The following is a 22538-nucleotide window of genomic DNA, read 5'->3' on the forward strand; positions in this document are numbered from 1 at the left end:
ACAAGTCCAGAATGAGGGCTGTCCCTCCATCTGTATCCTGGGCTTTCCCTTCTGGGGCTGCCCCATACTTGTACATAACGAGCTTTTTATAATACCAAGGAAAGGCCACCTACCCGACACTGTAGCTCATATTCTTTAATGATTTCAACAAAGCGTTCTTCTTGGTCAAAGAACTCTGTGCTGTGTGGATCCAACATTCCCAGCTAAAGTAAGAGAAGGAAAAAAAATAACACCTTTACTCACTGTTGAGTAAAGTACTATGGGCCAAGATGTTCAGAAAAGCAGTGTTAAACTCACAGCTTGAATGCGGGCACACTGGAAGCTACACAGACTTCACAGAAACATACTTTCAAGCAAGTGAATTTAGCACGACGTCTTTAATCACAGCAAGTACACAATAGAAAGGCAACAGAAAAAAGCCAAGGTTTTGCAGCAGTCTAGAAGAACCAAATATGGAATCACTGTTGCATCAATAAAAACCTATCCATGCTTATCTGGGCATTTCAAATCTCATATTGGCATTTAGGTCTGATCACCAGATTGAAAGGGTGGATGCTTTTACGATTATCTGTTTTTAGGTTTGCCAGCTCCAGGTTGGGAAAAACCTGGAGACTTTAGGGGTAGAGACATCAGAAGGTGAGGTTTGGGGAGGTGTAGGACTTCAATGGACTATAATGCCATACAGCATGCTGAGCAACCATTTTCTCCAGGGGAACTAATCTGTGTTGCCTGGAGATGAGCTGTAACTCCAGGGACCCCCAGGTCCCATCTGGAGGCTGACATCTCTATGTGTTTTGAAGCCTGAGTGAAATGCTTAGGCTTAAGTCAGGACAAGGAAGGCTGAAATGGTTGGACTGCTTCATGCACAGACAACATAACTTCAAAATGGCCTAAATGGTTCTAGGAGAACAAAAGTGGAAGGACCAAACCAAATAACTCCAGGAGAAACACTATAGATGTGGAAGGCTGTAAAGCTCCAACAGGTATCTGAGAGTCATCAGTTAGCCTGATAAAGGGCCTAGGAGGCCTCCAGAAGCCAGAAACCCCCCACCCCCGAAGAAGAGCGGAGAGCCAACAGACATCCAGGCAGACTGGATCAGGTACAAGCACCAGGGTCAGATGCAGGTCTGCTCATTTCTTCCAGATGGAGCTCATGTTTTGTACCTCTATTTGAGTATGAGCTAGTCAACAATATTCTGAAGCCAGAATGCAAAAGAAACTGTTCAAGAAGGTATGTGTTAATGGAAGAGAGTCACAACATAGGAGGGGGTGTAAAATAGGAGAACTAAATGGACAGACAGTGAAAATGAAAAAAGTGTGGTTATATTTTTGAAGGGATTGGAAGACAGATGGAGAGGGGGCTGGGGCTCAAAGAAATAACATATGCCTTCAGGGAGAAAGTCTCAGATGCCTTCCCCAGCACCTTCAGTGAACAGAATTCTAGAAAGGCCTAAGTCTTTGGGCCTAAGGGGATCTGATAACCATCTTCAAGTATTTAAAAGGGTGCCATATGGAGGATGGAGCAGAATTGTTCTCTCTTGCCCCAGAGGGACAGACCAGAATGAATGGGATGAAATTATTAATACAAAATAAATTCAATCTAAACATCAGGAAGAAGTTCCTGACAGAGTGGTTTCTCAGTGGAACAGGCTTCCTCGGGAGGTGATGGGTTCTCCATCTTTGGAAATTTTTAAACAGAGGCTAGATAGCCATCTGACGGAGAGGCTGATTCTGTGAAGGCTCAAGGGTGATAGTGGATAAGCAATTGGGATGTGAGTATCCTGCATAGTGCAGGGGGTTGGACTAGATGACCCATGAGGTCCCTTCCTACTGTATTATTCTATGATTCCTTGAATGAATGAATGCTGCCAATCACACAATTTTGAGCTAGACAAACTAACTGACAGACTATGTCTAAGGCATATATTACACATAATGAAACTATTAAACAAGGAAGGCTATAATGTTCCTACTGGAAATGCACAAGTAGCATTTATTTAAATAAGGTCTTGGCCTATTACATTCAGGATCATAGCCAAGAGGATAAACTGCACACATTTTCCACACTAGCCAGTAAGCCTTGACTACACAATCAGAATCGTAAACAAGTTACCTTGTCTTTCAACATAAAATCAAGATCCTTCTGAAGTTTCAGTACTTGTTTCTCAGATTCAGAGAGCTTTTGAGCTGCTTCTGCAACTTCACTTTGTAAGCGACTGTTTTCCTTGTCCGCCGAGAAAAAAAATTTAGAAAACCTTTGAGAATGCATACATTATGATCATGCGGTTCTTCATTTTGCTACTTTGGAACAAGCAAGTTGAAACAGATGGCTTAATGTAGACGATTCACACAAGCCATACCATCAACAAAGTGGTCAAGAACTGCCTCCTGAACAATAGTGCTTTAGAGCAGGGGTAGTCAACCTGTGGTCCCCCAGATGTCCATGGACTACAATTCCCATGAGCCCCTGCCAGCAAATGCTGGCAGGGGCATTTGCTGGCAGGGGCTCATGGGAATTGTAGTCCATGGACATCTGGAGGACCACAGGTTGTCTACCCCTGCTTTAGAGCATAGGGGGGTGATTGATTCAAATTACTCTCTTGAGCAAAGTATTTCCTGCCTGAAGGAAGTGGCACATGAGGGTGGAAGACAAGGCTACTGTTCTCCCTATTCCACTGGCGGGGAACTCATGCTGTGAGCAATGCCTATTACATGTCCACCAGCCCACCTACATGATGGAGTAGTACAATCCTGGGAAGATCTTTGCTTAGAATGCATACCGGCCCTTCTTCTAGTGGACAAGGCCATGCAGAAGCCTTGTGACTATGAGAATGCTGCTGCTGCTGCTGCTCTAACAGAAGTGAGGCCAGGGTATTACTGGCAATAAAATGTCGCTTCCTATTAACCTACCTTAGGATTTCTAACCATTTTGTCTGGAAAGAGAATTCTTCAAAGGTGATGAAATTGCCAGTTGACATTGTGCAAGTGGGAGGAATTGCTCAACAGGATTTTCAGTGCAGTCAGGAGCACAGTGGCTTGTGTCGCTTCATTTCCCTTCTCATGGCTAGCAAAGTCATATCAATTAAACTAAGGAAAAGTTGAACACATTCACAAAATTTACACACTTCGCAAAATTCAGCCTTTCTACACAGTTGCCATTGTTGTCAGCCATTCAGTCGTGTCTGACTCTTGGTGATCCCATGGCACAGCTGTTGCCACAATCCAACACAGTACTCTGCTTAAAATCAGAGTGTTCTCACTGCGGGTCAAATGCCTGCCCTTTGGATGACAAAAGAGTGAAATTCCCTACCTTTATTACTAATGTCAGCTTTCCCCTCAAGATAGACTCTTCGCCTTGAAGAGATTTTATATCCGCTTCCAACTTGAATCTCTGATGGTTCACTTGATCCAAAAACAACTCCTTCTCCATCTCTACTTCAGACTTCATAACAGTCAGTTTTCCTCTGTAATCTTGTTCAAGGTCTCTGTATCAAATAAACAAATATCATTGCTCCTATTTGTAAGCTAGACAAGATGGAGCAGATCTGGAATCAGAGCTCCTAGAACCTCAAATTTAATTTAGAGCAGGACTGCCCCCCCCCCCACACACACACACAATCAGGGCAAATTACCTGGTTTGGGCCTCAGTATATCATCTATAGTGTTTGCCAATAAAAATATCTACAAGGAAACACTTCAACAATATTCTCCAGAGAAGTGAAACTTTCAAGGTAATGGCATGTATTGTTGAAGGCTTTCACAGCCAGGCTCAACTGACTGTTGTGGGTATTCCGGGCTACGTGACTGATAGTTTTGGTCCTGGACATTTTGCCAGTAACTGTGGCTGGCACCTTCAGAGGCAGGACCCAGCAAGATGGGAATCTTTCAGTGCACAAAGCCTGCATGCTATAACATTAAGTTCTGCCCTTTGTTTTCCAGGCTGAATGAAACCACCCACAGAGGACTGAAGTCCAGGTTGATGTGTTTTCTTACGGCAAAACCTGGCAGCCAGCCTGGTATTTCAAGACCACAGGAGGATGAATACTCATCAAATCCATCCCTTAAATAACCACATTTATAGTGAGCCTTGTCAGAATTCAGTGGAGGTTTTTTCTGCATTATGCAAGGCATCTGTCATTATCTGTAATTTGGGTGGATAAGAAAAAAAACCCACCTCACATTTTTGTTCACAGTACGATGCATATGTTTTGCATTGCTTGTGTAAGCACTCCTAGGGCACTCAAAGAAAACAGAAAGCAAGCAACTCCTATGAAGATACCAAGGTTTACTGAAGGAATTCCAAGCCATAACATTCTTTGAGCGAACTGCAGTGGTTTCAAGGAAACCAGCTAACAGAAATCACTCAAAAGAGACAACATCAAAAGGAACATTTGTCAGGCAAATTCACAGCAGATTACATCTACAACATTCACCTATGTGCCATCATCACACGTGGCAGGGCAAAGTGAACACAGGGAGGAAAAGATGATGCCAGTATTAGAGAGTTTGAAAAGGATTTTTACAGAGGAGTTGGATACACAAAGTTCTCACTGAGGCCTCAAAATGGTCCCCTACAGCAATGTTTCCAGTCCAGATTCCACTGGATTGGATGGCAATGCTGCTATTTACACTTGACCTTGTATGTGTACATGTCATGTACCAAGAGAAAAGGGCCACCACTTCCTACTGAAAGGCTGGTTCACATACTTGAGTTTACTCTCATTCTGGTACTCCATAGCACTGTGATGATCATCCACCTCTTTAAAAAGCTGCATGCTTCGCTTCTCTGCCTTTTCCAAATCAATTCTTGCTTTGTCTCGCTCCAAGGAGATCTGTTCCACTTGAGCTCTACAAAGACAGCACAGAAGATTTACCACATTTCCATTTTCAATCCTGCAAGTCACCATGTGGAATCAAAACCTGGTTTATTGTGTCTCTACTTAGAATTCCTTTGAGTGGGATTGACCATTGTGTTCTGAGATTATACAGGTGCTAGTTGTAGACGGAAGTATTTTTCAGTGACTAGCATACTACTAAAACAAAAGGAATTGAGAGTGGGTTTTCCATACAACTGTCACACCACACATAGTTAACTCATATGATGCACTGATGGCCATCAAGCTAGGAAACTTTAAAGGGCATCAGACAAATATGAGGAAAGAACCTGCACAGTCAGAGACATAATCCCTCCCAAATATCAGGTATTTGGGTGCCATGCTTCTGCATATAGGCATCTGATTGCCCGCTGTGAGAAAGGGAATGCTAGAACTGAACCGCCTGGAAGGAGTGCAGCAGATTTGTGATAGTTACACACTTGCTGCAGCACTGGATGTTGTGCCACAGGAAACTGAAGCCACCATGGCAGCAGGTGTGTTCCCCTACCCGTCCCAAAATGCCCAAGCAAAAACTACTTACCCAAGATGTTGAAGTTCATGTCTGCAGGAGGCTACAGCTGCTTGATGAACACCACTCTTGGAAGTCCTTAGTTCCCCATCAAGGACCATGGACAGTTCCAGTAGGTTCACCCTCGCCTCCATGTTGAAATCCAGACTCTACAATAATTCAAAGCAGAGAACTGCTCAAAATTAAGCAAACATCTCAGTCCTGTTTATCACTGCAAGGTCAGATGCCACATCTATTTGGCACGCGATAGAGAATTAGCATTAATCCCAGCCACAATCTAAGAGAGGCAGGATAAACTATGCAGTTTAATAAATGTGTGTTTTGAGGTAGTTGGTCAGATACACATACAGCCACACATGTTAATTTAGCTGCACTTTTTACTATTAGTTAAACTAATGATATTTAAAAGAAGGACTTTTACTAAGACACTAAAGGGTGAGGATGACAAAGAAAGTCAAAAGCAGAGTTGCCACATCGATTAAGTTACTTAAAATGTGCAATATGAACATTGCTCAGATTTGCCTGAGCAGCAGTTCACTTTTTTATTGGGTGGGTTGGTGAAGGCTTATTCAGATGGTGAAAAAGGAGTAAAACATCTTCCTCCCACAGCAAGTCCCAAGAATCTATTTTCTATAAAAATCACTTTGGTCAGACAAATGCTAGGAATATCGGTCAATACAGTTGCTTGTACTTCATTTTCTTGCAAGTCTGATGAAAAACATCTCAGACACAGTTGACTTAAAAATCCCCCTATAATTGTGGCATTCAAAGTTCCTGTTATAGAAACCAAAACACAATTCTTTAGGTAGCAAATTACAGCATAAAGGAAACCTTTAGAATCTCTTTGCAGTTTTCAACACCTTCTTGGGCCCAGATGGAGACAACCTGTTGAGGACTTGCAAAGCCGCCACCGTCGTCAATGCTGGAGAAAAGATTCACGCCCACAAAGCCAGATAAGAAAGAGGGAGTCGTGCTTCTGTGCCTGTCTTTGGAAATCTGGAAGAGTCAGATGGGACAAGCAACAAATGCAAATTTAGCAAGTCTTAAAAAGCAACATGATATTTACTGGGTCGGGGGGAATTTCATGTGCAGAAAGTACACAGCATGTTCACGGCTTCAAGCATCTATATTCCGACACTAGTCATGTCCTACATGAGGTGACACAGCTGTACCTGGGTTGGGGTTTACAAACCCATTCAGAGGCAAACAGAAGCATTTCAAAGTTTGCCACAGTTTAAACTCATCCCCTTCCCCTCCACCCAAATCAAGCTCAGAACAGGAGGATTCTCTAATAATCCAACTCCATATTAATACACAGGGCCCCCCTCAAGATAAGCACAAGTTACAAAAGTGCTTTGTCTCCAAGACTAATATTGTTGGCAGCTAAAACCACAGTCACATGATGTAGTGGCTGGTGTGGTGAACCAGAATTTTGGAGTTCTGGATTAAATGCACACATAGGGCTAAGCAACAAACAACATTTTTCATAAACTGGGTCTGAATATTGAACATGCAGACCCTTAACAGGGGAAATAATCACCCCACATAAGTTCAAGTAAGGAAACTAGCATGAGGGAAGGCTAAAATCCCTCCCTTCCAGCACACCACAGTTCCAGTATAAGTAAGGCCCCCGTGTATAAGAATCAGGTTGGGGGAATCCACACCCAACTTGTGGAAAAGATGCATGTTTACTTGGGCCCAGTCACAAAGCCCCTTGAGAGACCTCTGGTCATTCAACCTTTCTAGCTTATCTCAGGAGATTCATGGGGGTTATCCTACGGATGAAAGGAGAATCGCATATACCATCCTCACCTCCTTGAAGAAAGAGCAGGATAAAACTGGATCAACAAAGTGTCTTCACAAAACGTTGTAGCTAAACTAACCCAAATGTATCCGCTTCATTTGACAGCTTTCAATTTTAAAAAGAGAGAAAGTGTCAATCAGGGACAGTGCTTTGACTTACCTGGTAGCTTTGTGACCTTTGCCATTTGGCTTTGATAGGTGTGGAAGACACTGGACAAGGAATAGGGCTGTGGCTGAACAAGCCAAGATGGAATTCCTTAAAACTTACTCTGCCATCTCCATCGCTATCCAATTTATTAAACAGTTCTTCCAGTTCCTGTAGAATACCATTAAAAATAAAACATCACAACTAAAGCACTTCACTTCAAGGAACAAAAGCTAACACTCTGCACTCAAGGTAAGTTTATTCTACATCCCTCTGGCATAACTACCAGATGTCCTTGGAAGCAGAACAGCTCTTATTAGTTCATTTTCGCTTCTTAACTAACACATCACCTGAATGTTCCATCTTCTAAATACTGACCCCTGGCATAAATAATGCTTTTAGTCCAGTAGAACCAGCAGCTAGCCCATCAAAATCAGCATGATCAAAGTCAGCCCATCAGGTTGTGCTGATCCAAACCTAGTAAACTGATACTTAACAGACATTTCTATTGCTCTTTCAAGTGTTCAAAGCACTTCACAAATATGCTAACTGTAATCCCTACAACAGCATATGATAAAGCCAACATTATCCATATCGAAGATAGGGGACTGAGTCAAAGAAATTGGCTTGCCTATGTTCACCTAGTGAGCTTGTGACAGATGCAAGATTCAAAGTTCCATCTCAGCCACTATGCTACGCCAGTTAGGGAAATGGACTGATAGTACGATCCTGTTGTTTCTAATGAGGGAACAATTGTCCTAACCCTAACAGCACTGCTTCCTCTCCCACTGATAAAGGTTCAAGGTCAGCAATTGCATCCTAAGCAAAGGATATTGTGGCACTACTGCCCCGGCAAGGATGGGGAATGAAAGACAATGAATGAGAGTGGGCTCTCGGGATTTATTTGCAAGGTCTAGCAATAATGCTAGCATTACAATACAGGGATGCTGTACAGATTACCAGATAATTATGTGCAGATAACTGAACACTTGAAATGTGCTGCGTACCTAGTAAATCTTCTGTGCAAACTACCATTTTCACATTCACGGGCCATGGTATTTTGAGAGATGAAAATTTCCAGGAGTCATGCTAAACCCACCTCTTTTTCCAGGTCTTTGAGTCCAATGCTCTTACAAACAGTAGCCAGTTCTTGCTTGTCAAGGTATCCACCATTTCCTATTCCAAGGTCTTCCCAGATGTCCCGAACCTGATTCTCAGTCATGTCAAAGCAAGAACCAGAGGCCTTTTTGGGGCCATCCTCCTCCTCATCCCAGGGGCACACTGGGTCTGTAATATTAGACTTCTCCTAGTTAAGCAGTATTTTTCAATGAATCAGCGCACAAGTCATCAAGAAGAGCTTACATTTGCAAATATCCAACCATTCCACTAGAAGTCTGACTCAGCCCTAAAAACAATTTTAATTCCTTTTCTAAGTGCTAACTTTTCAAACAGATTCATCCATTATTCATTGTCCCCAAGTATAGCCCATGTGATAGGAATCATTGCCACTGATCTGGGAATTCTTTTTGGACAGGTACCTCAAGTACACTTTATTCTCCAGGCATCTAACCAGGCATCATTTACAACAACACCTGCAGAGCCTCCATTACAAAAGGAAGCATTATAAGAAAAACCAAAGTGAAGTCTTACCACCTCCTATGAATTTGCCACTCTAGGTTTCAAAACAGAAGCAGCCACCACAAGTCCAGAGCAGGAATCTCTAAGAGGCCGAGCTCCCCTCCCACCCAGGGATAGGGAAGAGAGGCTGGATTTGGGGCAGCCAACTCTCCAGGTGATGCATCAAGTCTTCTGCTCACTTTGGGAGGAGGAGGAGTGTGGGAAAGAGCTGCTAATATGAGGAAGTCCACCCTACAGGAGGAGGCCACTGCTGTCTGTTCACCCCAGCTTCAGGGTTTTGGCTGCTAAGCCTCAGCAACTCCAGGCAGCCTTACTAAGAAACAAAAAGGAAGGAGGAGGGGAACCCCTTACAGAAACTGGAGTTGCCCCTCTCTAGAATGAGCCCAGCAAGTAAGCAGCTGTCTGACAGCCAGATAAGCCAGTTTGGGGATCTAATGGGAAACCTGACTTTCTTGGTGTAAGCCCAGTATTATCTACTTGGACAGGTGCTTATCCAGAAGACGGCTTCAGCTCTCCATCTTCACATTATGCAACTTTCTAGAACACTAAGCTACCAGGCTGTCATTTAAGCCCAGATCCATACCCAATTTAAGGAAAGGTTTTATAAACTAAAGAACGAGTGAAGTATTGATATGCTAAAGTTCATCTTCCATGCTTATCATGTGACTACATGATGGAAATACAAAGTTGCCTTATATCCATAGTTAGAGCGCATGTCCGTCTTGCTCAATATTGGCTACTGTGATTGATGGCAACTTTTCCAGGATGTGGGCAGAGAAAGGCCTGAGGCACCTGCATCCGGAGGAAGCCTACTGAGCTTCCGCAACCCAGGCAGTTCTTCACTTGTTTTTTGTGCAGGATGGTTTTTAAAATAAGAGTCCTGTGCAAATATTTATTCTAAAATATATTTGCATTTTTCTTACCTTGACTCTCCAGCAGCTCATGCAGTGGTTCCTTGGTGCTTTCAGCATCTTCATCTGATTTCAGGCTCTGCAAAGTGAAGAACTGACTTTTTAATCAAAGGCACAAAGTAGAAATGGCAAAATGGCAGAGGAAATGGCAAAAAAGGACATTTGGACCAAAGCAAAGGTGAAGGTACAAATGTCATTAATGAAAGTTGCCAATTTCCCAGCATTTCTCCCCACCACCTGCCTAGAAATAATATTTTACCTCCAATTAATGTTTCAGACAAGTTGGCTTTGAGAAGTAATTGGTCTACCTTTATGAGGCTCATAGGAGCCTCATGGAAGGGTGGTATAGAAATATAATTCAATAAATAAATTTTGCCAGTCATTATGCTGTTTGTCAAGGTTCTTAAAACGATGTCACTGGATTCATTAGCACCTTATGCTCCTCGCTTAGAAGCAGGAATAGGCAGCTGAATTTGACACGCAGAAAATAGGCTACTAAATGCTCACAGCGCTTCTGTTAATTTGATGCTTAAACAGTCAAGATTGGAACGGTTAGGAGGGCCGCAGATATTTAAACAAGCTGCCCTGCCAAGCCACTGAATCTTCTAAAATTAAGTTTCTCCCCTGGCATTCATACAGCTCAAGAGCTTTTTTGTTTTCTTTTGTCATTTTCTTCTTATTAAAAATGATACTTGGTAAAAACCACAGAGGTTCCATAAAATGTATCCAGCTGGTTTGGGTGGGTGAGTCAAACTTACCTCCACACTCTCCAAGGATGCCGAGCGTCTCAACTGGCTTTTAATATTTGCTTTTGCTTGCTGTTCTTGGAAATACTTGGAAGAGTCCAACCTGGTGCCCTGGAATTCCGGTCTTGTCCGGCGGCCATAGCACTTGGCTCCATTGATATACTTGGGCTTCACTTCTTCTGGAACAACTAAGAGTCCAAAAAAGATTCTACAATTGATACAGGGATTGAATGAGTCAAGTTGTTTCTCTCTTCCCACTACGGATGAATGCTGCTTTTGTTTTTTAAACAGCTTACAAGTCATCTCACAGATGATAAAGAAATCTAGAGCCACTTACATTGCTTATTTATATATCAAAGAACAACCAATGAGAACTTCAGAACCTGCACGGTATTTTTGCATTAAGAAGGTAAAGGTATCCCCTGTGCAAGCACTGGGTCATGCCTGACCCTTGGGGTGATGCCCTCTAGCGTTTTCATGGCAGACTCAATACAGGGTAGTTCGCCAGTGCCTTCCCCAGTCATTACCGTTTACCCCCCAGCAAGCTGGGTACTCATTTTACCAACCTCGGAAGGATGGAAGGCTGAGTCAACCTTGAGCCGGCTGCTGGGATCGAACTCCCAGCCTCATGGGCAGAGCTTTCAGACTGCATGACTGCTGCCTTACCACTCTACGCCACAATAGGCTCTTTATTTTTATTTATTTATTTATTTATTTATTTGTTTGTTTATTTTGAATTACTCTTATTTAATTGAAGGGCTACAGTTTCTTGTGCAAGACCCTCCCAGGAGACCATAGCCAAGAGCCATTTAGTATTACCCACTCACTTCTACTAAAGGCAGGATCTCTGTTTAGTCTACACAGCACAGAAAATAGCATATATGTACTTGGTACAATTCTTCCTGTCTTTCTCTACTACTATCACAAGATACACAAGACTTAATGCTGGCAGTGACATTAGGTCACTTCCTACGCTGCACCTTCCATGTTTTTTCCAAGTAGAAGGCCCAACAAAGGAGCCCCCATTCTACCTATTACATTTTTATCCTGTACCTCTTCCAAGTAACTCCAGGAAGATGTCTCCTCCTATATATCCTAGTCTAACACTCAAGTTCATTGTATCCCAAGTCAAAAAGTGTGTATGTTGACATTTATCCCATTTGGATAGGCATGCCATTAATTCTTATCAGATTATTTCATGCTGTTAACATAAACTGCACACATAGTTATACAAGGCAGAGATAGTACTGAAAAGACTGTCCAGCTTTTAGAATTTCTTTGCACATGGGAACTAGGTTGTCAGGGGTCACTTGAAGGAACAGCAGTGATATTCGTAACAGGGAAGGAAAGGTACATATTGATGTTTCACACAGCATCACCAATTGAGCTGCAGCCCCGTTCTATAACATTTCCATCTTAGTGGTTAATCCACATGTCAATTAAATGTCTTACCAGGCAACCCAACAAAAAAACTTGTAGCACCTCACTTAAAAAGAAAAACCTCACCTGGTTCCAAATAGCTGCTTTCATCATCAGAAACATCGAGATCAATGCTTGAAGACAATATGGTCAAAAAGCCCTCCTTAAATTCTGCAAAGTTAACCTGGGAGGACGACAGGCAGTGAAAAGTACCATGACAAGTCTGTTCCAGAGAGGGATGAAAGCTCAGCTATCATCTCCCTTCCTGCAGGAAAAACTAAAATGGCCAGACAGTGAACAGAATGATGCCAAATCCCTCCTTTCTGTTCATCTCTTAGAAATTGTGTAAGAAACATGAAAGAAACATTTATACTTTTTGTGAGTGAAAAATGGAAAGCAAGAGAAATGAGAAAGGAAAACAGCTGGGGTGTAGCAAAACCCATCAAATTTGACTAAAATGATATGTGCTGCCTGATCCAAGTCAGGCTGCCCTGGCAAATGGATAACAGAGACTCATCCTCAGTCTTTGTTAATACGTAATGAGGTCTCATAAGAGCTAATTTCATTCACTTGATGAGAACCTATCCAAAACTCATTGCCTTTTCAGGATTACGGCATGTACATGTGTGCATAGACTCAGATATTCGGTTTCAATAAAATCTTTTGAGGATAGATCAGAGAAGCCTCTTTGCTCTTTCCCCCTTTAAGAAGGATGTGGAACACAGCAGCAACTTTAGCCGCCAATAACTGAAGCAATTCTTCTCCATATATTATAGAGCCCCAGCATAATTATTCTAAATGTAATGGAGAGTCCATTTCTTCTCGCCAAATATTCATTTCATTAATAGGATCTCCATACAATGGCATTTTCTTTTCTCTTAAAATGAGGGGAGAAGATACACGAGGACTTACTGTAACAAGCTAGAATACAAAGGCAAGTCACATTTTTTAAATCAGTTTTAAATTGTAGCATATTCTACTAACATTCAAATTTCTTTTAAATACTTTTTCAATTTGTAATTCTTGCTTCCAATCAAGCAGTATAGATCGCAGTAAGTCAAAATAGCAGACCTCTGAAGGCAAAATTTCACAGTCTGACAGTATCCCAACCGTTTTGATCATTTTTACTTTGCCAGAATAACTGCTTTTTTAAAAAAGTGAAGACCTCCAGACATGCCAGAAATATTAGGCAGATTAAAATTAATTTTTGCTTACAGTGATTTGGGGATTACATATTAACAGGAACAATTTATATGCTTTAAATGTGTAGCTTTTGCTAACACTCAACAGGACTTGCTTCCAGCTTTTAGCAGACTGCATATGCAAATTTGGAAAAGAAAAAAAGAAGATGATTCATATTTCTGCTACAACTAGAAGGATGCCCTGGAACACTGCTTTGCAAGCAAGGCCAAAACATCAGGGAGAGAGCTGGGGATAAAGAAAAAGCAAACAGACTTTACTGGGGCCCACTTACAAGCCCATTACTATGATATTTTTTCAGAAACCGAACAGCTTTTTAAATTTCCTGACTCATGAAACTGTATGTCTAGGACAACACCGTCTGTATACAGCAGCCTATGTTACAAGTTTATACTGGGCCCAGAGAGAAGTTATATTTGGGCGCTCTGCAAGTGGTAGCACTTGGCTGCATCAAAAATTAAGAATGGATTTTTCATTCCCATGTCCACAATTGTGAACTTATTAGGAGAGGTTTCAAAACTCTTTTCCTGAATTCTATCTGGGAAAGGAAAAAATTCATTCAAGGGTTTTTTTCCGACAAACTGCTTTTAATGTTCAGATAATAAGATTTAAAGGACAGGTAAAGTTCAGATAACAGAAAATGGGAAAGAGAAGTCAAGAGAAGTCAGGACAACTCGGGAACAGCAAGGAGTAAGCACTGCAAGGTAAGAGAAAAGCAACAGAGCTAGTGTATGCTTTGGGAAGCCTATCTGCATGTTTGACAAAGCCAAAGGAGTTCAGAAAGCCACAGAACCACATAGGGAGGACAAGGAGGCATGGACTATTTCATCAATGGAAAGAGTGGAGCAGTTTTATGATTTACAGAAATATTTCCCATAGTGTTCATTTGCAGAAATACTGGAGCTACTTACTCTAGCCAAGTGGTTATCTCCCAAGAGTGTTTCCAAGAGCAACGGCAAATGTCTCTCCAGGTGCAATTTATGGCACAGCTCTGTCAGCTCCTCTTTATCCAAATATCCAGTGCCTGTGGTATCGCAGCTGTCATATACATCCTTGAGTTGGGACTCATATTTGTTCTCTTCTTCTTCCATCCCATATTATACAGAACTCAACCTAAGATAAGGGGAGGGAAACATCTTCCAGCTAAGGCTGACAGGGGAAACATCTTCCAGCTAAGGCTGACAGACAATTCAGCAGCTGACCGGCATGAGTGCGACCTGAAGCCTACTGCGAGGCGGGGGGCACAGCTACACTGTCAATAAAATTTATATATGCATTAAAACTGCAGTTTTAAAACAAAAAGCACACTTGTTTCCAATGGCTCTGTAGCCAGAGCAAGCATCTCAGACATATTCCCTTTGGTGTCAGAGATGGAAAGGGGAATGGTTCTTGCCAACTGTAGGTTTTATAAAGTATTTGCATTAAGAGAAGAACTATTCTTTTTGTACCTCGCTTTTTAATCCTGAAGAAATCTCAAAGTAGCTTACGATTGCCTACCCTTACTCTTTGCACAACTGACACCCTGCGAGGTATGTGAGGCTGAGAGAGCTCTGAGAAAACTGACTGGTCCAAGGTCACCCAGCTGGCTGCATTTAGAAGAGTGGGGAATCAAACCTCATTCGCCTGATTAGAGACCATGGCTCTTAACCACTACACCAAGCTGGCTTTATTAAAAATAACCTTTATTCAAATCTGATACCCTAAAGCACTCCCAAACATAATCCATTTTAATCCTGTTATCAACACTGTCCACTCTAATGTGAGTCTCCCATACATATCTATTCTCTGAGACATGTCCAAAAAATAACAGCAGCCTTTAAAACATGGTATTAATAGAAGAGCTCTCCTAAAGTTAAGGATGGAAACTCTGTTATGTAGAGCTGCTCTACTAGGATAGTAATAAGAAGAATGAGCCAGGAAATCATTGGTTCAGATCTCACCACAGTCATGAATGACCTCAGCTCTATCTATGCCCCATCTGTAATCAAGAATTATTCCCAAAATCAATCCCAATTTAAGAATCACCCACCTGGAAGTGAACTCTGGGCTTCTGAGGGTGAATGAAGCTGCATGGAACTCTTGGATTCTTGCTCAGTACTGTTCTGCAGACACTATCACAGCCCTGCTGGCTTGACTGCAGCAAATAAGCCATTGGGTATATATGTATATATGAATCAAAAGCTCCCTTCTCCTTTCAGCTCCCACACTAGTCCTTGCATAGGAGGCAGCTTCATCCTTTCCCCACTGTCCCCTACATATGTATCCTGGGGCCTTTTCTCAAGGACTAGAAACCAACACAACAGGGGGGAAACTCAACCAGGGGAGGGATTAAGCAAAAAAAAATTATGTGCAAGGATCCCTCCTGCCTCAACATTAGCATAGGCACAAAGTCACAGATGTTGCCTTTTATGCACCTAGTACTGCCTTGAAATCTAATTAATTCTGCTCCAGTGATTTCTGGATAGTGCATTGCCTCTTTGCTTGAGCTTCATGTTGGCAGTCTTCGGGTCAAGAGTCTGCAAGCTCAGAACAAAAAGCAAAGTACTTGCAAAGTTTTAGGGAAAAGGTGTCAGCTAAGAGGACCCCATTTTCCAATACTTATGGGTTATATCAGTTAGTTTTTCACGAATAGGGAAAGGGGGGGGGGAATAAAACCTCTAATTATGTATTTTAAAGATCCATGCACTGTTTTTCAAGCATATGATCCTTAAGATAGTTTACACAATCAGATTGTTAAAAATTCATCCTGTCATGGAGTCCAGGACTTGTGGCAGCAACCAGACTGTCCTTGCCCAGGGATTGCATGTATATGGGCACCTGGCACTTTTATGCATTGGTGATTTCCTTCACTTTCATCATGCATTCCCATCGAGTTTTCTTTTTCCTTCTCCATTTCATCCTTTCACTGTGCATATGTGTCATGCTTTCTTTTTTGTTTTCTGTGTGGCCTTTCCTCCCTTCAGCACTCAGTGCACTTTCCATTTGCTGTTTTCTGAAATTTTCTGAGAGTGGTTTTGTGGCAGTTTTCCCGATTACTTTGCTCCCACAGTGAAGGCAAAAGTATAATGATTCCCAAGATTCCCCCTTCCACTCTTTACCTTGGAGGCAACTCCTTAACTACCTGCCTTGTGCTGCATGGTTGGTCTCTCCTTACTAGTCAGTTTCACGCCGGGTTTGTTTTCTGAAACGGTAAAGATTCTTCAAGCTGCATTTAGTATCTGGTTGCCATCTTAGAAAAACATCAGTGATTCTCCCCTCTTCATCGGTAAACAAGCTTCAGGATTGCTTTCCCCATATTGTCAATTTCTGATTTTTGTTTTTTGTTTTTTTAAGAACCAAAATTAGTCTAGCAATATGAGTTCCTTGCAAACCTCGGTTTGCTGGGGAAAAATATTGACAGGGAAAACTTCAAATGTTGTTAGTATTGTTACCATTTAAAATTTAAAGAGATGTTTTAATGTTGAAATCAAACGAAGTTTAGAACAGAGTGAAACAAAACTTGGACATGGAACAAAATTTTATTCGGTTATCGATTAACCTACTAGAATCTATATACTTTCTCATAAATTCTTCCTCTTTCCTCTCGAAAAAAGCTACTTGCAACAGATGAACCAAGCAGATATTCTTGACTAGATACAATAGTAACATTTTAAAAGTAATTCTGAGTTTACATTAATGTCTGGAGGACATGAATGAAGTCGCAGATATGAGAAATGGGGGTAGGGAGAAGTAAAACAACAATGTCATCATTTATATAAACAAACTCGAACACCCCACCATGCTTTCCTTTTCCGCCTCCAAAAGCAACAGGCCTCTGCCTCTCATCCATCACTCCCATGCTAAAAAATTTTGCTGATTCTTTTCTATTTGTGCTGTTTTAGGTACTTGTTTCATTGCTCTGCATGCTCCTGTTTCCCAGTGAGGCACAAATCATTACATAAGAATGGAATGTAGATAATTTTTTTCCAAGATTGGGAATGTTATTTTATCTCTCTCCCTCATTTTACAAAGCAAGCTTCTTAGTTTTTCTAAAATAAAAGTTATGAGCAACTTTCAATTAAAGTTATTCCATAGCCTGTGTTTTTTTGGTTTTGCTGTGAACATACTTCTAAAAAAAAGTTTTTCTAAGGAGTCAAAGTTGATGTGGCTATTACTGGTCAGAATGGTAACTGGAAAAGCTAGTTACAAAATGGAAATCAGAAACTTTCCATAGTCACTGAACTTCTTGAAGCACAGTCGAGGCATATTTTAGTTTGTTATCGCCAAGAATTTCCTTCCCGCAAGTATTCCTGTCTATACAACAGCTGGCACTAATTTGAGAAGTTGAGGATTAATTCTGCTTTTAAGCTAACCAACAGGGTGCATGTCTATGCCAAAAATGTGTAACTGGCAATCCGGGTCTTAGTAACCCAAAGCTTTTTTGTCCCCTGAAGAGTTATGAAAAAAGCAAACTTATTATGATCCATGTAAGAATAACTAAACTAACTAATTAATGTTTTCACACATTTGAATTACAGCCATAGCATATTTTGAAGACATTTTAGAGAGAAGACACTAAAATCTCTATAGACAGCTTTAGCGAATATTAAGCCTCTCTTGCAGTTAAGCTTTCCCAACAGTTTAACTTGCATCAGTTGTCCTGTCATTTAAATATTAACTATTTCTAAAGTGTTTTCCTATTAAGCTCATGAAACTACTTTATACCCATCAGACCACTGAGTTTGGCAGCAGCTCCTCAGATCTTAAGCAAAGAAATATGTTTCTGCAATTTCATATACTGGAGAATACGCAGTTAGAAATGCCATGGCCTGAATCTGGAACCTTCTGAACAGACACACAAAAATATTTTTGCCTTACTGAGTTTTTATTGCATTATTTAAATATTTTGTAATCTGCCTTGAGTCTCAGTAAAAAAGTTAGACTTTAAAATAGCCAATAAACATTGCTCTACCTGTGAGCCATAACTGCTTTCAAAACTGTACAAACCAATCTAACCCCCTGCTTCCAGCACTATCCCAATATGTGTTCAAGACCTGAGTCAGAATAACACTAAGATAAGTAGTTCTGTCCCAATTGTATGTTGTCTGTATGTCCAGTTTCTCTTGGTACAGGCCGGCAAAACACTAATGGAAAGCAGAGGGAAAGAGAATAAACTTAGGAACTTGAATCCAAGTATCAAAAATAATTCAGTCTCCTGATTTATGGAGGTCTTCAGTAATATTAAATATTAAAATAAAATAAATGAAAATAAACGAAAGCTACCTGCTAGCTATGCAAGGACTCTCCTACAGAAGAAGAGTTGGTTCTTATATGGTGCTTTTCTCTACCTGAAGGAGTCTCAAAGCAGCTTACAATCATCTTCCCTTCCCTCTCCCCACAACAGACACCCTGTGAGGTAGGCGAGGCTGAAAGAAACCTGATGTTACTACTCGGTCAGAACAGTTTTATCAATGCTGTGGTGAGCCCAGGATCACCCAGATGGCTGCATGTGGGGGAGCAGGGAACCAAACACGGCTCACCAGATTAGAAGTCCACAGTCCTAACTGCTACACCAAGGTATGCTAGCAGCATCCAAACTATCAAGCATCTCTGAAAACATCCAAGTTTAACCTCTGTCTGAGACACAGAGCCAGGATAGCTAGATCACTGACCTGACCGAGTGCAGTTGATCTTGGCTTCAACATTTGTATAAATGCCTCAGTAAGGCATTTATTTCTGACAGCAGATCTTGCAATGTTATCCTGACCACAAAGCATGTGAAGCTTTCTTCCCATTTTAAAGACAGAGAATGTTTTGGGGTGCCTTATGCAAGTAATTAAAGAGTCACAGATCCTGCATTTAACTCAATAGCACTATTTATATGCAAAGTTCTGCAGCAGCTGTGCCGTGCTGTCCTCCAGCAGCCAAGCATGCTGCCACCTGCTCTGGTGATCTCTCACTCTCCCTAGAAGGTAACTGGCTTAGGAGAACAACAAAGTATTAGTACCACAAGCACAAACAAAGATTTAACCAATAAAACATAAGAAAATTACAGATTATTTACATACAAACAAAACTGAGCAGGTTTTAGAACTAAATATGCACTGCAAGAAACAACTGAAAAGGACATGGGATGATAGATGGACGTATGTGTTGAAATGCAAAACAAGTTTTTCCCCAGGTACACCATTGCATACAAGTTCCAGTTATGTTCAGTTTTTTGAGGGAGGCGGAAGTCATCTTAGATTCAGGGTCTTCTCTCTTTTGAGTAAACATGGTAAGATGTAGGGTAATGAGCCCTAATGTTTATGTATCGCCTAGCAACCTGAGGACTAATTGCTTATCTTCTTAAAATCAGGACAGCCAGGGACATTTGACCATCTGCAAGTAATCTTTTAGCAGGAAACAACAAAAGCACCATTGCAAGAAAGCTGAGTAATTACTGGGATCCCTCCCTATATAGTAAGACAATTCAGTGTTCATGCTAAAGGCTGGGATGTTTAACCATTAAGGCCCATAAAGTTTTATAAAAACATATACACACCTCCTTTTCCACATTCAAATATTAATGCACATTTAGCATACCCCCTTGAGCATCCTGGAGACTACAACCCCCCCCAAAAAAAAAGAAGCAATAGCACCATGAAGACTCAGCACTATACTGTTCCTTCATTGATGATGGCACATCACATGTTTCCTGCAGCAGAAAGAACACTATCTGGGGACGTTTCTTTTGCACATGTGCATAAATCTAGTGTTTATTTATAGAAAAACCAAGTCCCACCTCTCCAGGTACCTAGGTTCAAAGAGATTTTGACATGTTGAAGTCAGCAAGATCAGGACGCCCAATAACAGCAGGCTGGCATACTAGATTATGTACACTCCTTCAGAAAATAAAACTTGACTAGTCTCCCAATGTATGGACATGCTGAAGGGAACCATGATCAGTTACGACTTCCACAGAGTACGTACCCATATAAAATATTTTGTAAAGTATTAAAATCTGTTTATTTAACAAGATGATGCAGGTGCGTGCAAGTGAATGCAACATATGGCGAAGCAACCAACCCCAAGAGTTAGGCCACACGAGACCTAGGGAGCCAGCAAAGTACACCCAAATTGGTACAAGTGGGAAGCAGAGAGGCTTTCACAGTTATATGCCCTTTTAATGGAAACTAAGAGGATCTTCTTAGGTTTCATCCCTAGTGACCAAATGAGCCTTTCCTGTAGTTTTCCACCAGCATTTCCAGTACTATGTAAACTCCTTGGTTATGCCTCAGCTCACTGGGCTTTGCCTGCTCCCAATCCTATCCATCTTCTTACACTGCAGTTTTCCATCTTCTGTGTACTACTTTTTAAACACACACTTGACATCTTTCCTTTCTACACAGCAAAAGTACTGCAACCTGCTATCCAGTGTTTTCAGTCTCTCAACTGCCATTTAGAATTATTTAAGCTATTTATTGCCTGCTGTCACCATGTAATTTTCAAAATGGCTTGAGTTTATTTTTTTAAAAACAACTCAAGTATTAAGACAGATTAAAGCCATCAAAGCACATGAGCAGATCTAGCAGCTTTAATATCTCTTTGTACCATTAGATCTGTATAACACCACATCCAGGTTTAAATATTAATTCTCCATCAACTATTCACTCATTTAAAGAGGTGGGTTGAACCCAAAGTTCTACAAGCAGAACGTCTGCAGGACAGAACTGTCTCCCTTTTTTTCCTGAGATCCCCTATGGTGGAACAGTCCTGCTGATCCATGAGCACTGCACTTAGGAGCACAGCAACAGTTCTGAGTCAACCTCTTTTTCAGTTCACTGCCACCAACTGATTAGTACCTTGCATAAAGTGACCAGATTGTTCCACTTTTGGAGGGACATCTGGGGGCACCTGGCAAATTGTACTTATGTTGAAATTAAAAAATATATATTATATATATATATATTATATATTATAATTATATATTATAATATATATATTATAATATATATTATAATACTATTTTTGCATTCTATGAAACTTTTTGTTGCTCCATATAGACCAAATTTGTAATTAAGAACCCCCCCCCCGCCGGTCAATGGTGTACCGCTTTACCAATGTTAAAATCTGGTCACCTTAGCCTTGCGCCCTGCCAATATGAACCAGCTGGTGATCCCTGGTTTTCAAGATATACATCTGGCCTGAACCACTTGGGGAAATGAGTTCCTGGAAAGGTGCAGGCCCTTCAGAAGCCGGCTCAGTTTCTAAGGGCTTCCAAAACGGAACTCTTCTGCCAGGCATTTGGTGGGGGCCAACGAAAAGCAACACAATTGAGTCAGCTCCCTCCTCCAAGATCAACTACCAGCATTCAAAATAATAGAGAATGTATTAAAAGTAAAAAGTCCTTACATATTCTCTGCATAGCAGTGGATTGAGGAAGGAATACAGAAGATGTAAACATTCAATTTCCTGTCCATAGGACCATCTATTTTAAAACACCTGCAATTTTTACATTAAACAAGCTACTCCAAGACATGATTGCAAACAAATGTCTTTGGCCACATGATCCAGGAGAAAATAAATATTTGAATGTGGAGAGTATAGTTCCACAGCAGGAAATGGGTAGGGGTTGGAAAGAGATTATTTTCTTACCAGTTCTATCACTCCTCAGCATATTTCTCTTCTTAGCCAAGAATGAAGGTAACATATAAGCTTTCTGAGCAAATGCTGGGAGCAATCCAAGCAGGACAGAACTCACTGACTCATTTAAAACGGACTACTGGACCAATAGGCCGCTTAAAAAATGAAGCATTTCCCAGACAGTGAATACCATCACAGAGGAACACCAAGTTCTAATACTGCCAAATCTGACCTCTACTGCTATCACCAATGCCTGACTTACATACTTGACAAACCCGAAATGTAGGTCAACATGTAGAGATAAGGATAAAGTAACAAGTGTAAGTACACCCAGAAATATAATGTTTTTAAGTTTTAAAGCAAGCAGTACTTATCCATTGTCAAGCCACTTACCCCAGAACAATGAGAAATTTCATTTTCATTACATGCAACAGGCGATTACTGTTTCATATTTTTCACTTGCAAAACCTTAAACACGTAGAATGAAATTTACCGAAGACTGATTCTTAGTTACTACACAAGCATTCTACAAACAGACATCATTTTAAGTCGTCTCCCAGTCAGAGGATCCAGTTTGACAAGGCTGTCTTTCTCTCATTCCAATATGAGCTTGGGTGCCACCAGTAACTTAAATCACTGCACTTGAACTCGTGCTACATATAGAGTCCT

At 41.1% G+C, this 22538-nt stretch overlaps 1 protein-coding gene across 3 annotated transcripts in view; it reads right to left on the reverse strand.

Annotated features, from left to right (window-relative positions):
- The window catches only part of NINL (ninein like), a 50517-nt gene that overhangs the window by 19836 nt on the left and 8143 nt on the right, over window positions 1-22538 (reverse strand). For all 3 annotated transcript variants that reach the window (XR_013230563.1, XM_077335358.1, XM_077335369.1), the window contains exons 2-13: window positions 14177-14378; window positions 12153-12249; window positions 10659-10834; window positions 9913-9979; window positions 8451-8638; window positions 7367-7522; window positions 6235-6399; window positions 5416-5552; window positions 4708-4848; window positions 3311-3485; window positions 2114-2224; window positions 114-203 (exon numbers count right to left, since the gene is read on the reverse strand). Coding sequence is in view for 2 of the 3 variants with exons in the window: in XM_077335358.1 (XP_077191473.1) it covers window positions 114-203; window positions 2114-2224; window positions 3311-3485; window positions 4708-4848; window positions 5416-5552; window positions 6235-6399; window positions 7367-7522; window positions 8451-8638; window positions 9913-9979; window positions 10659-10834; window positions 12153-12249; window positions 14177-14356 (1683 nt within the window). In the remaining variant the exon portion in view is untranslated. The remainder of the gene's footprint in view (window positions 1-113; window positions 204-2113; window positions 2225-3310; window positions 3486-4707; window positions 4849-5415; window positions 5553-6234; window positions 6400-7366; window positions 7523-8450; window positions 8639-9912; window positions 9980-10658; window positions 10835-12152; window positions 12250-14176; window positions 14379-22538) is intronic.

This window comes from Paroedura picta, chromosome 1 (assembly GCF_049243985.1).
Source record: "Paroedura picta isolate Pp20150507F chromosome 1, Ppicta_v3.0, whole genome shotgun sequence".
NCBI lineage: Eukaryota > Metazoa > Chordata > Lepidosauria > Squamata > Gekkonidae > Paroedura > Paroedura picta.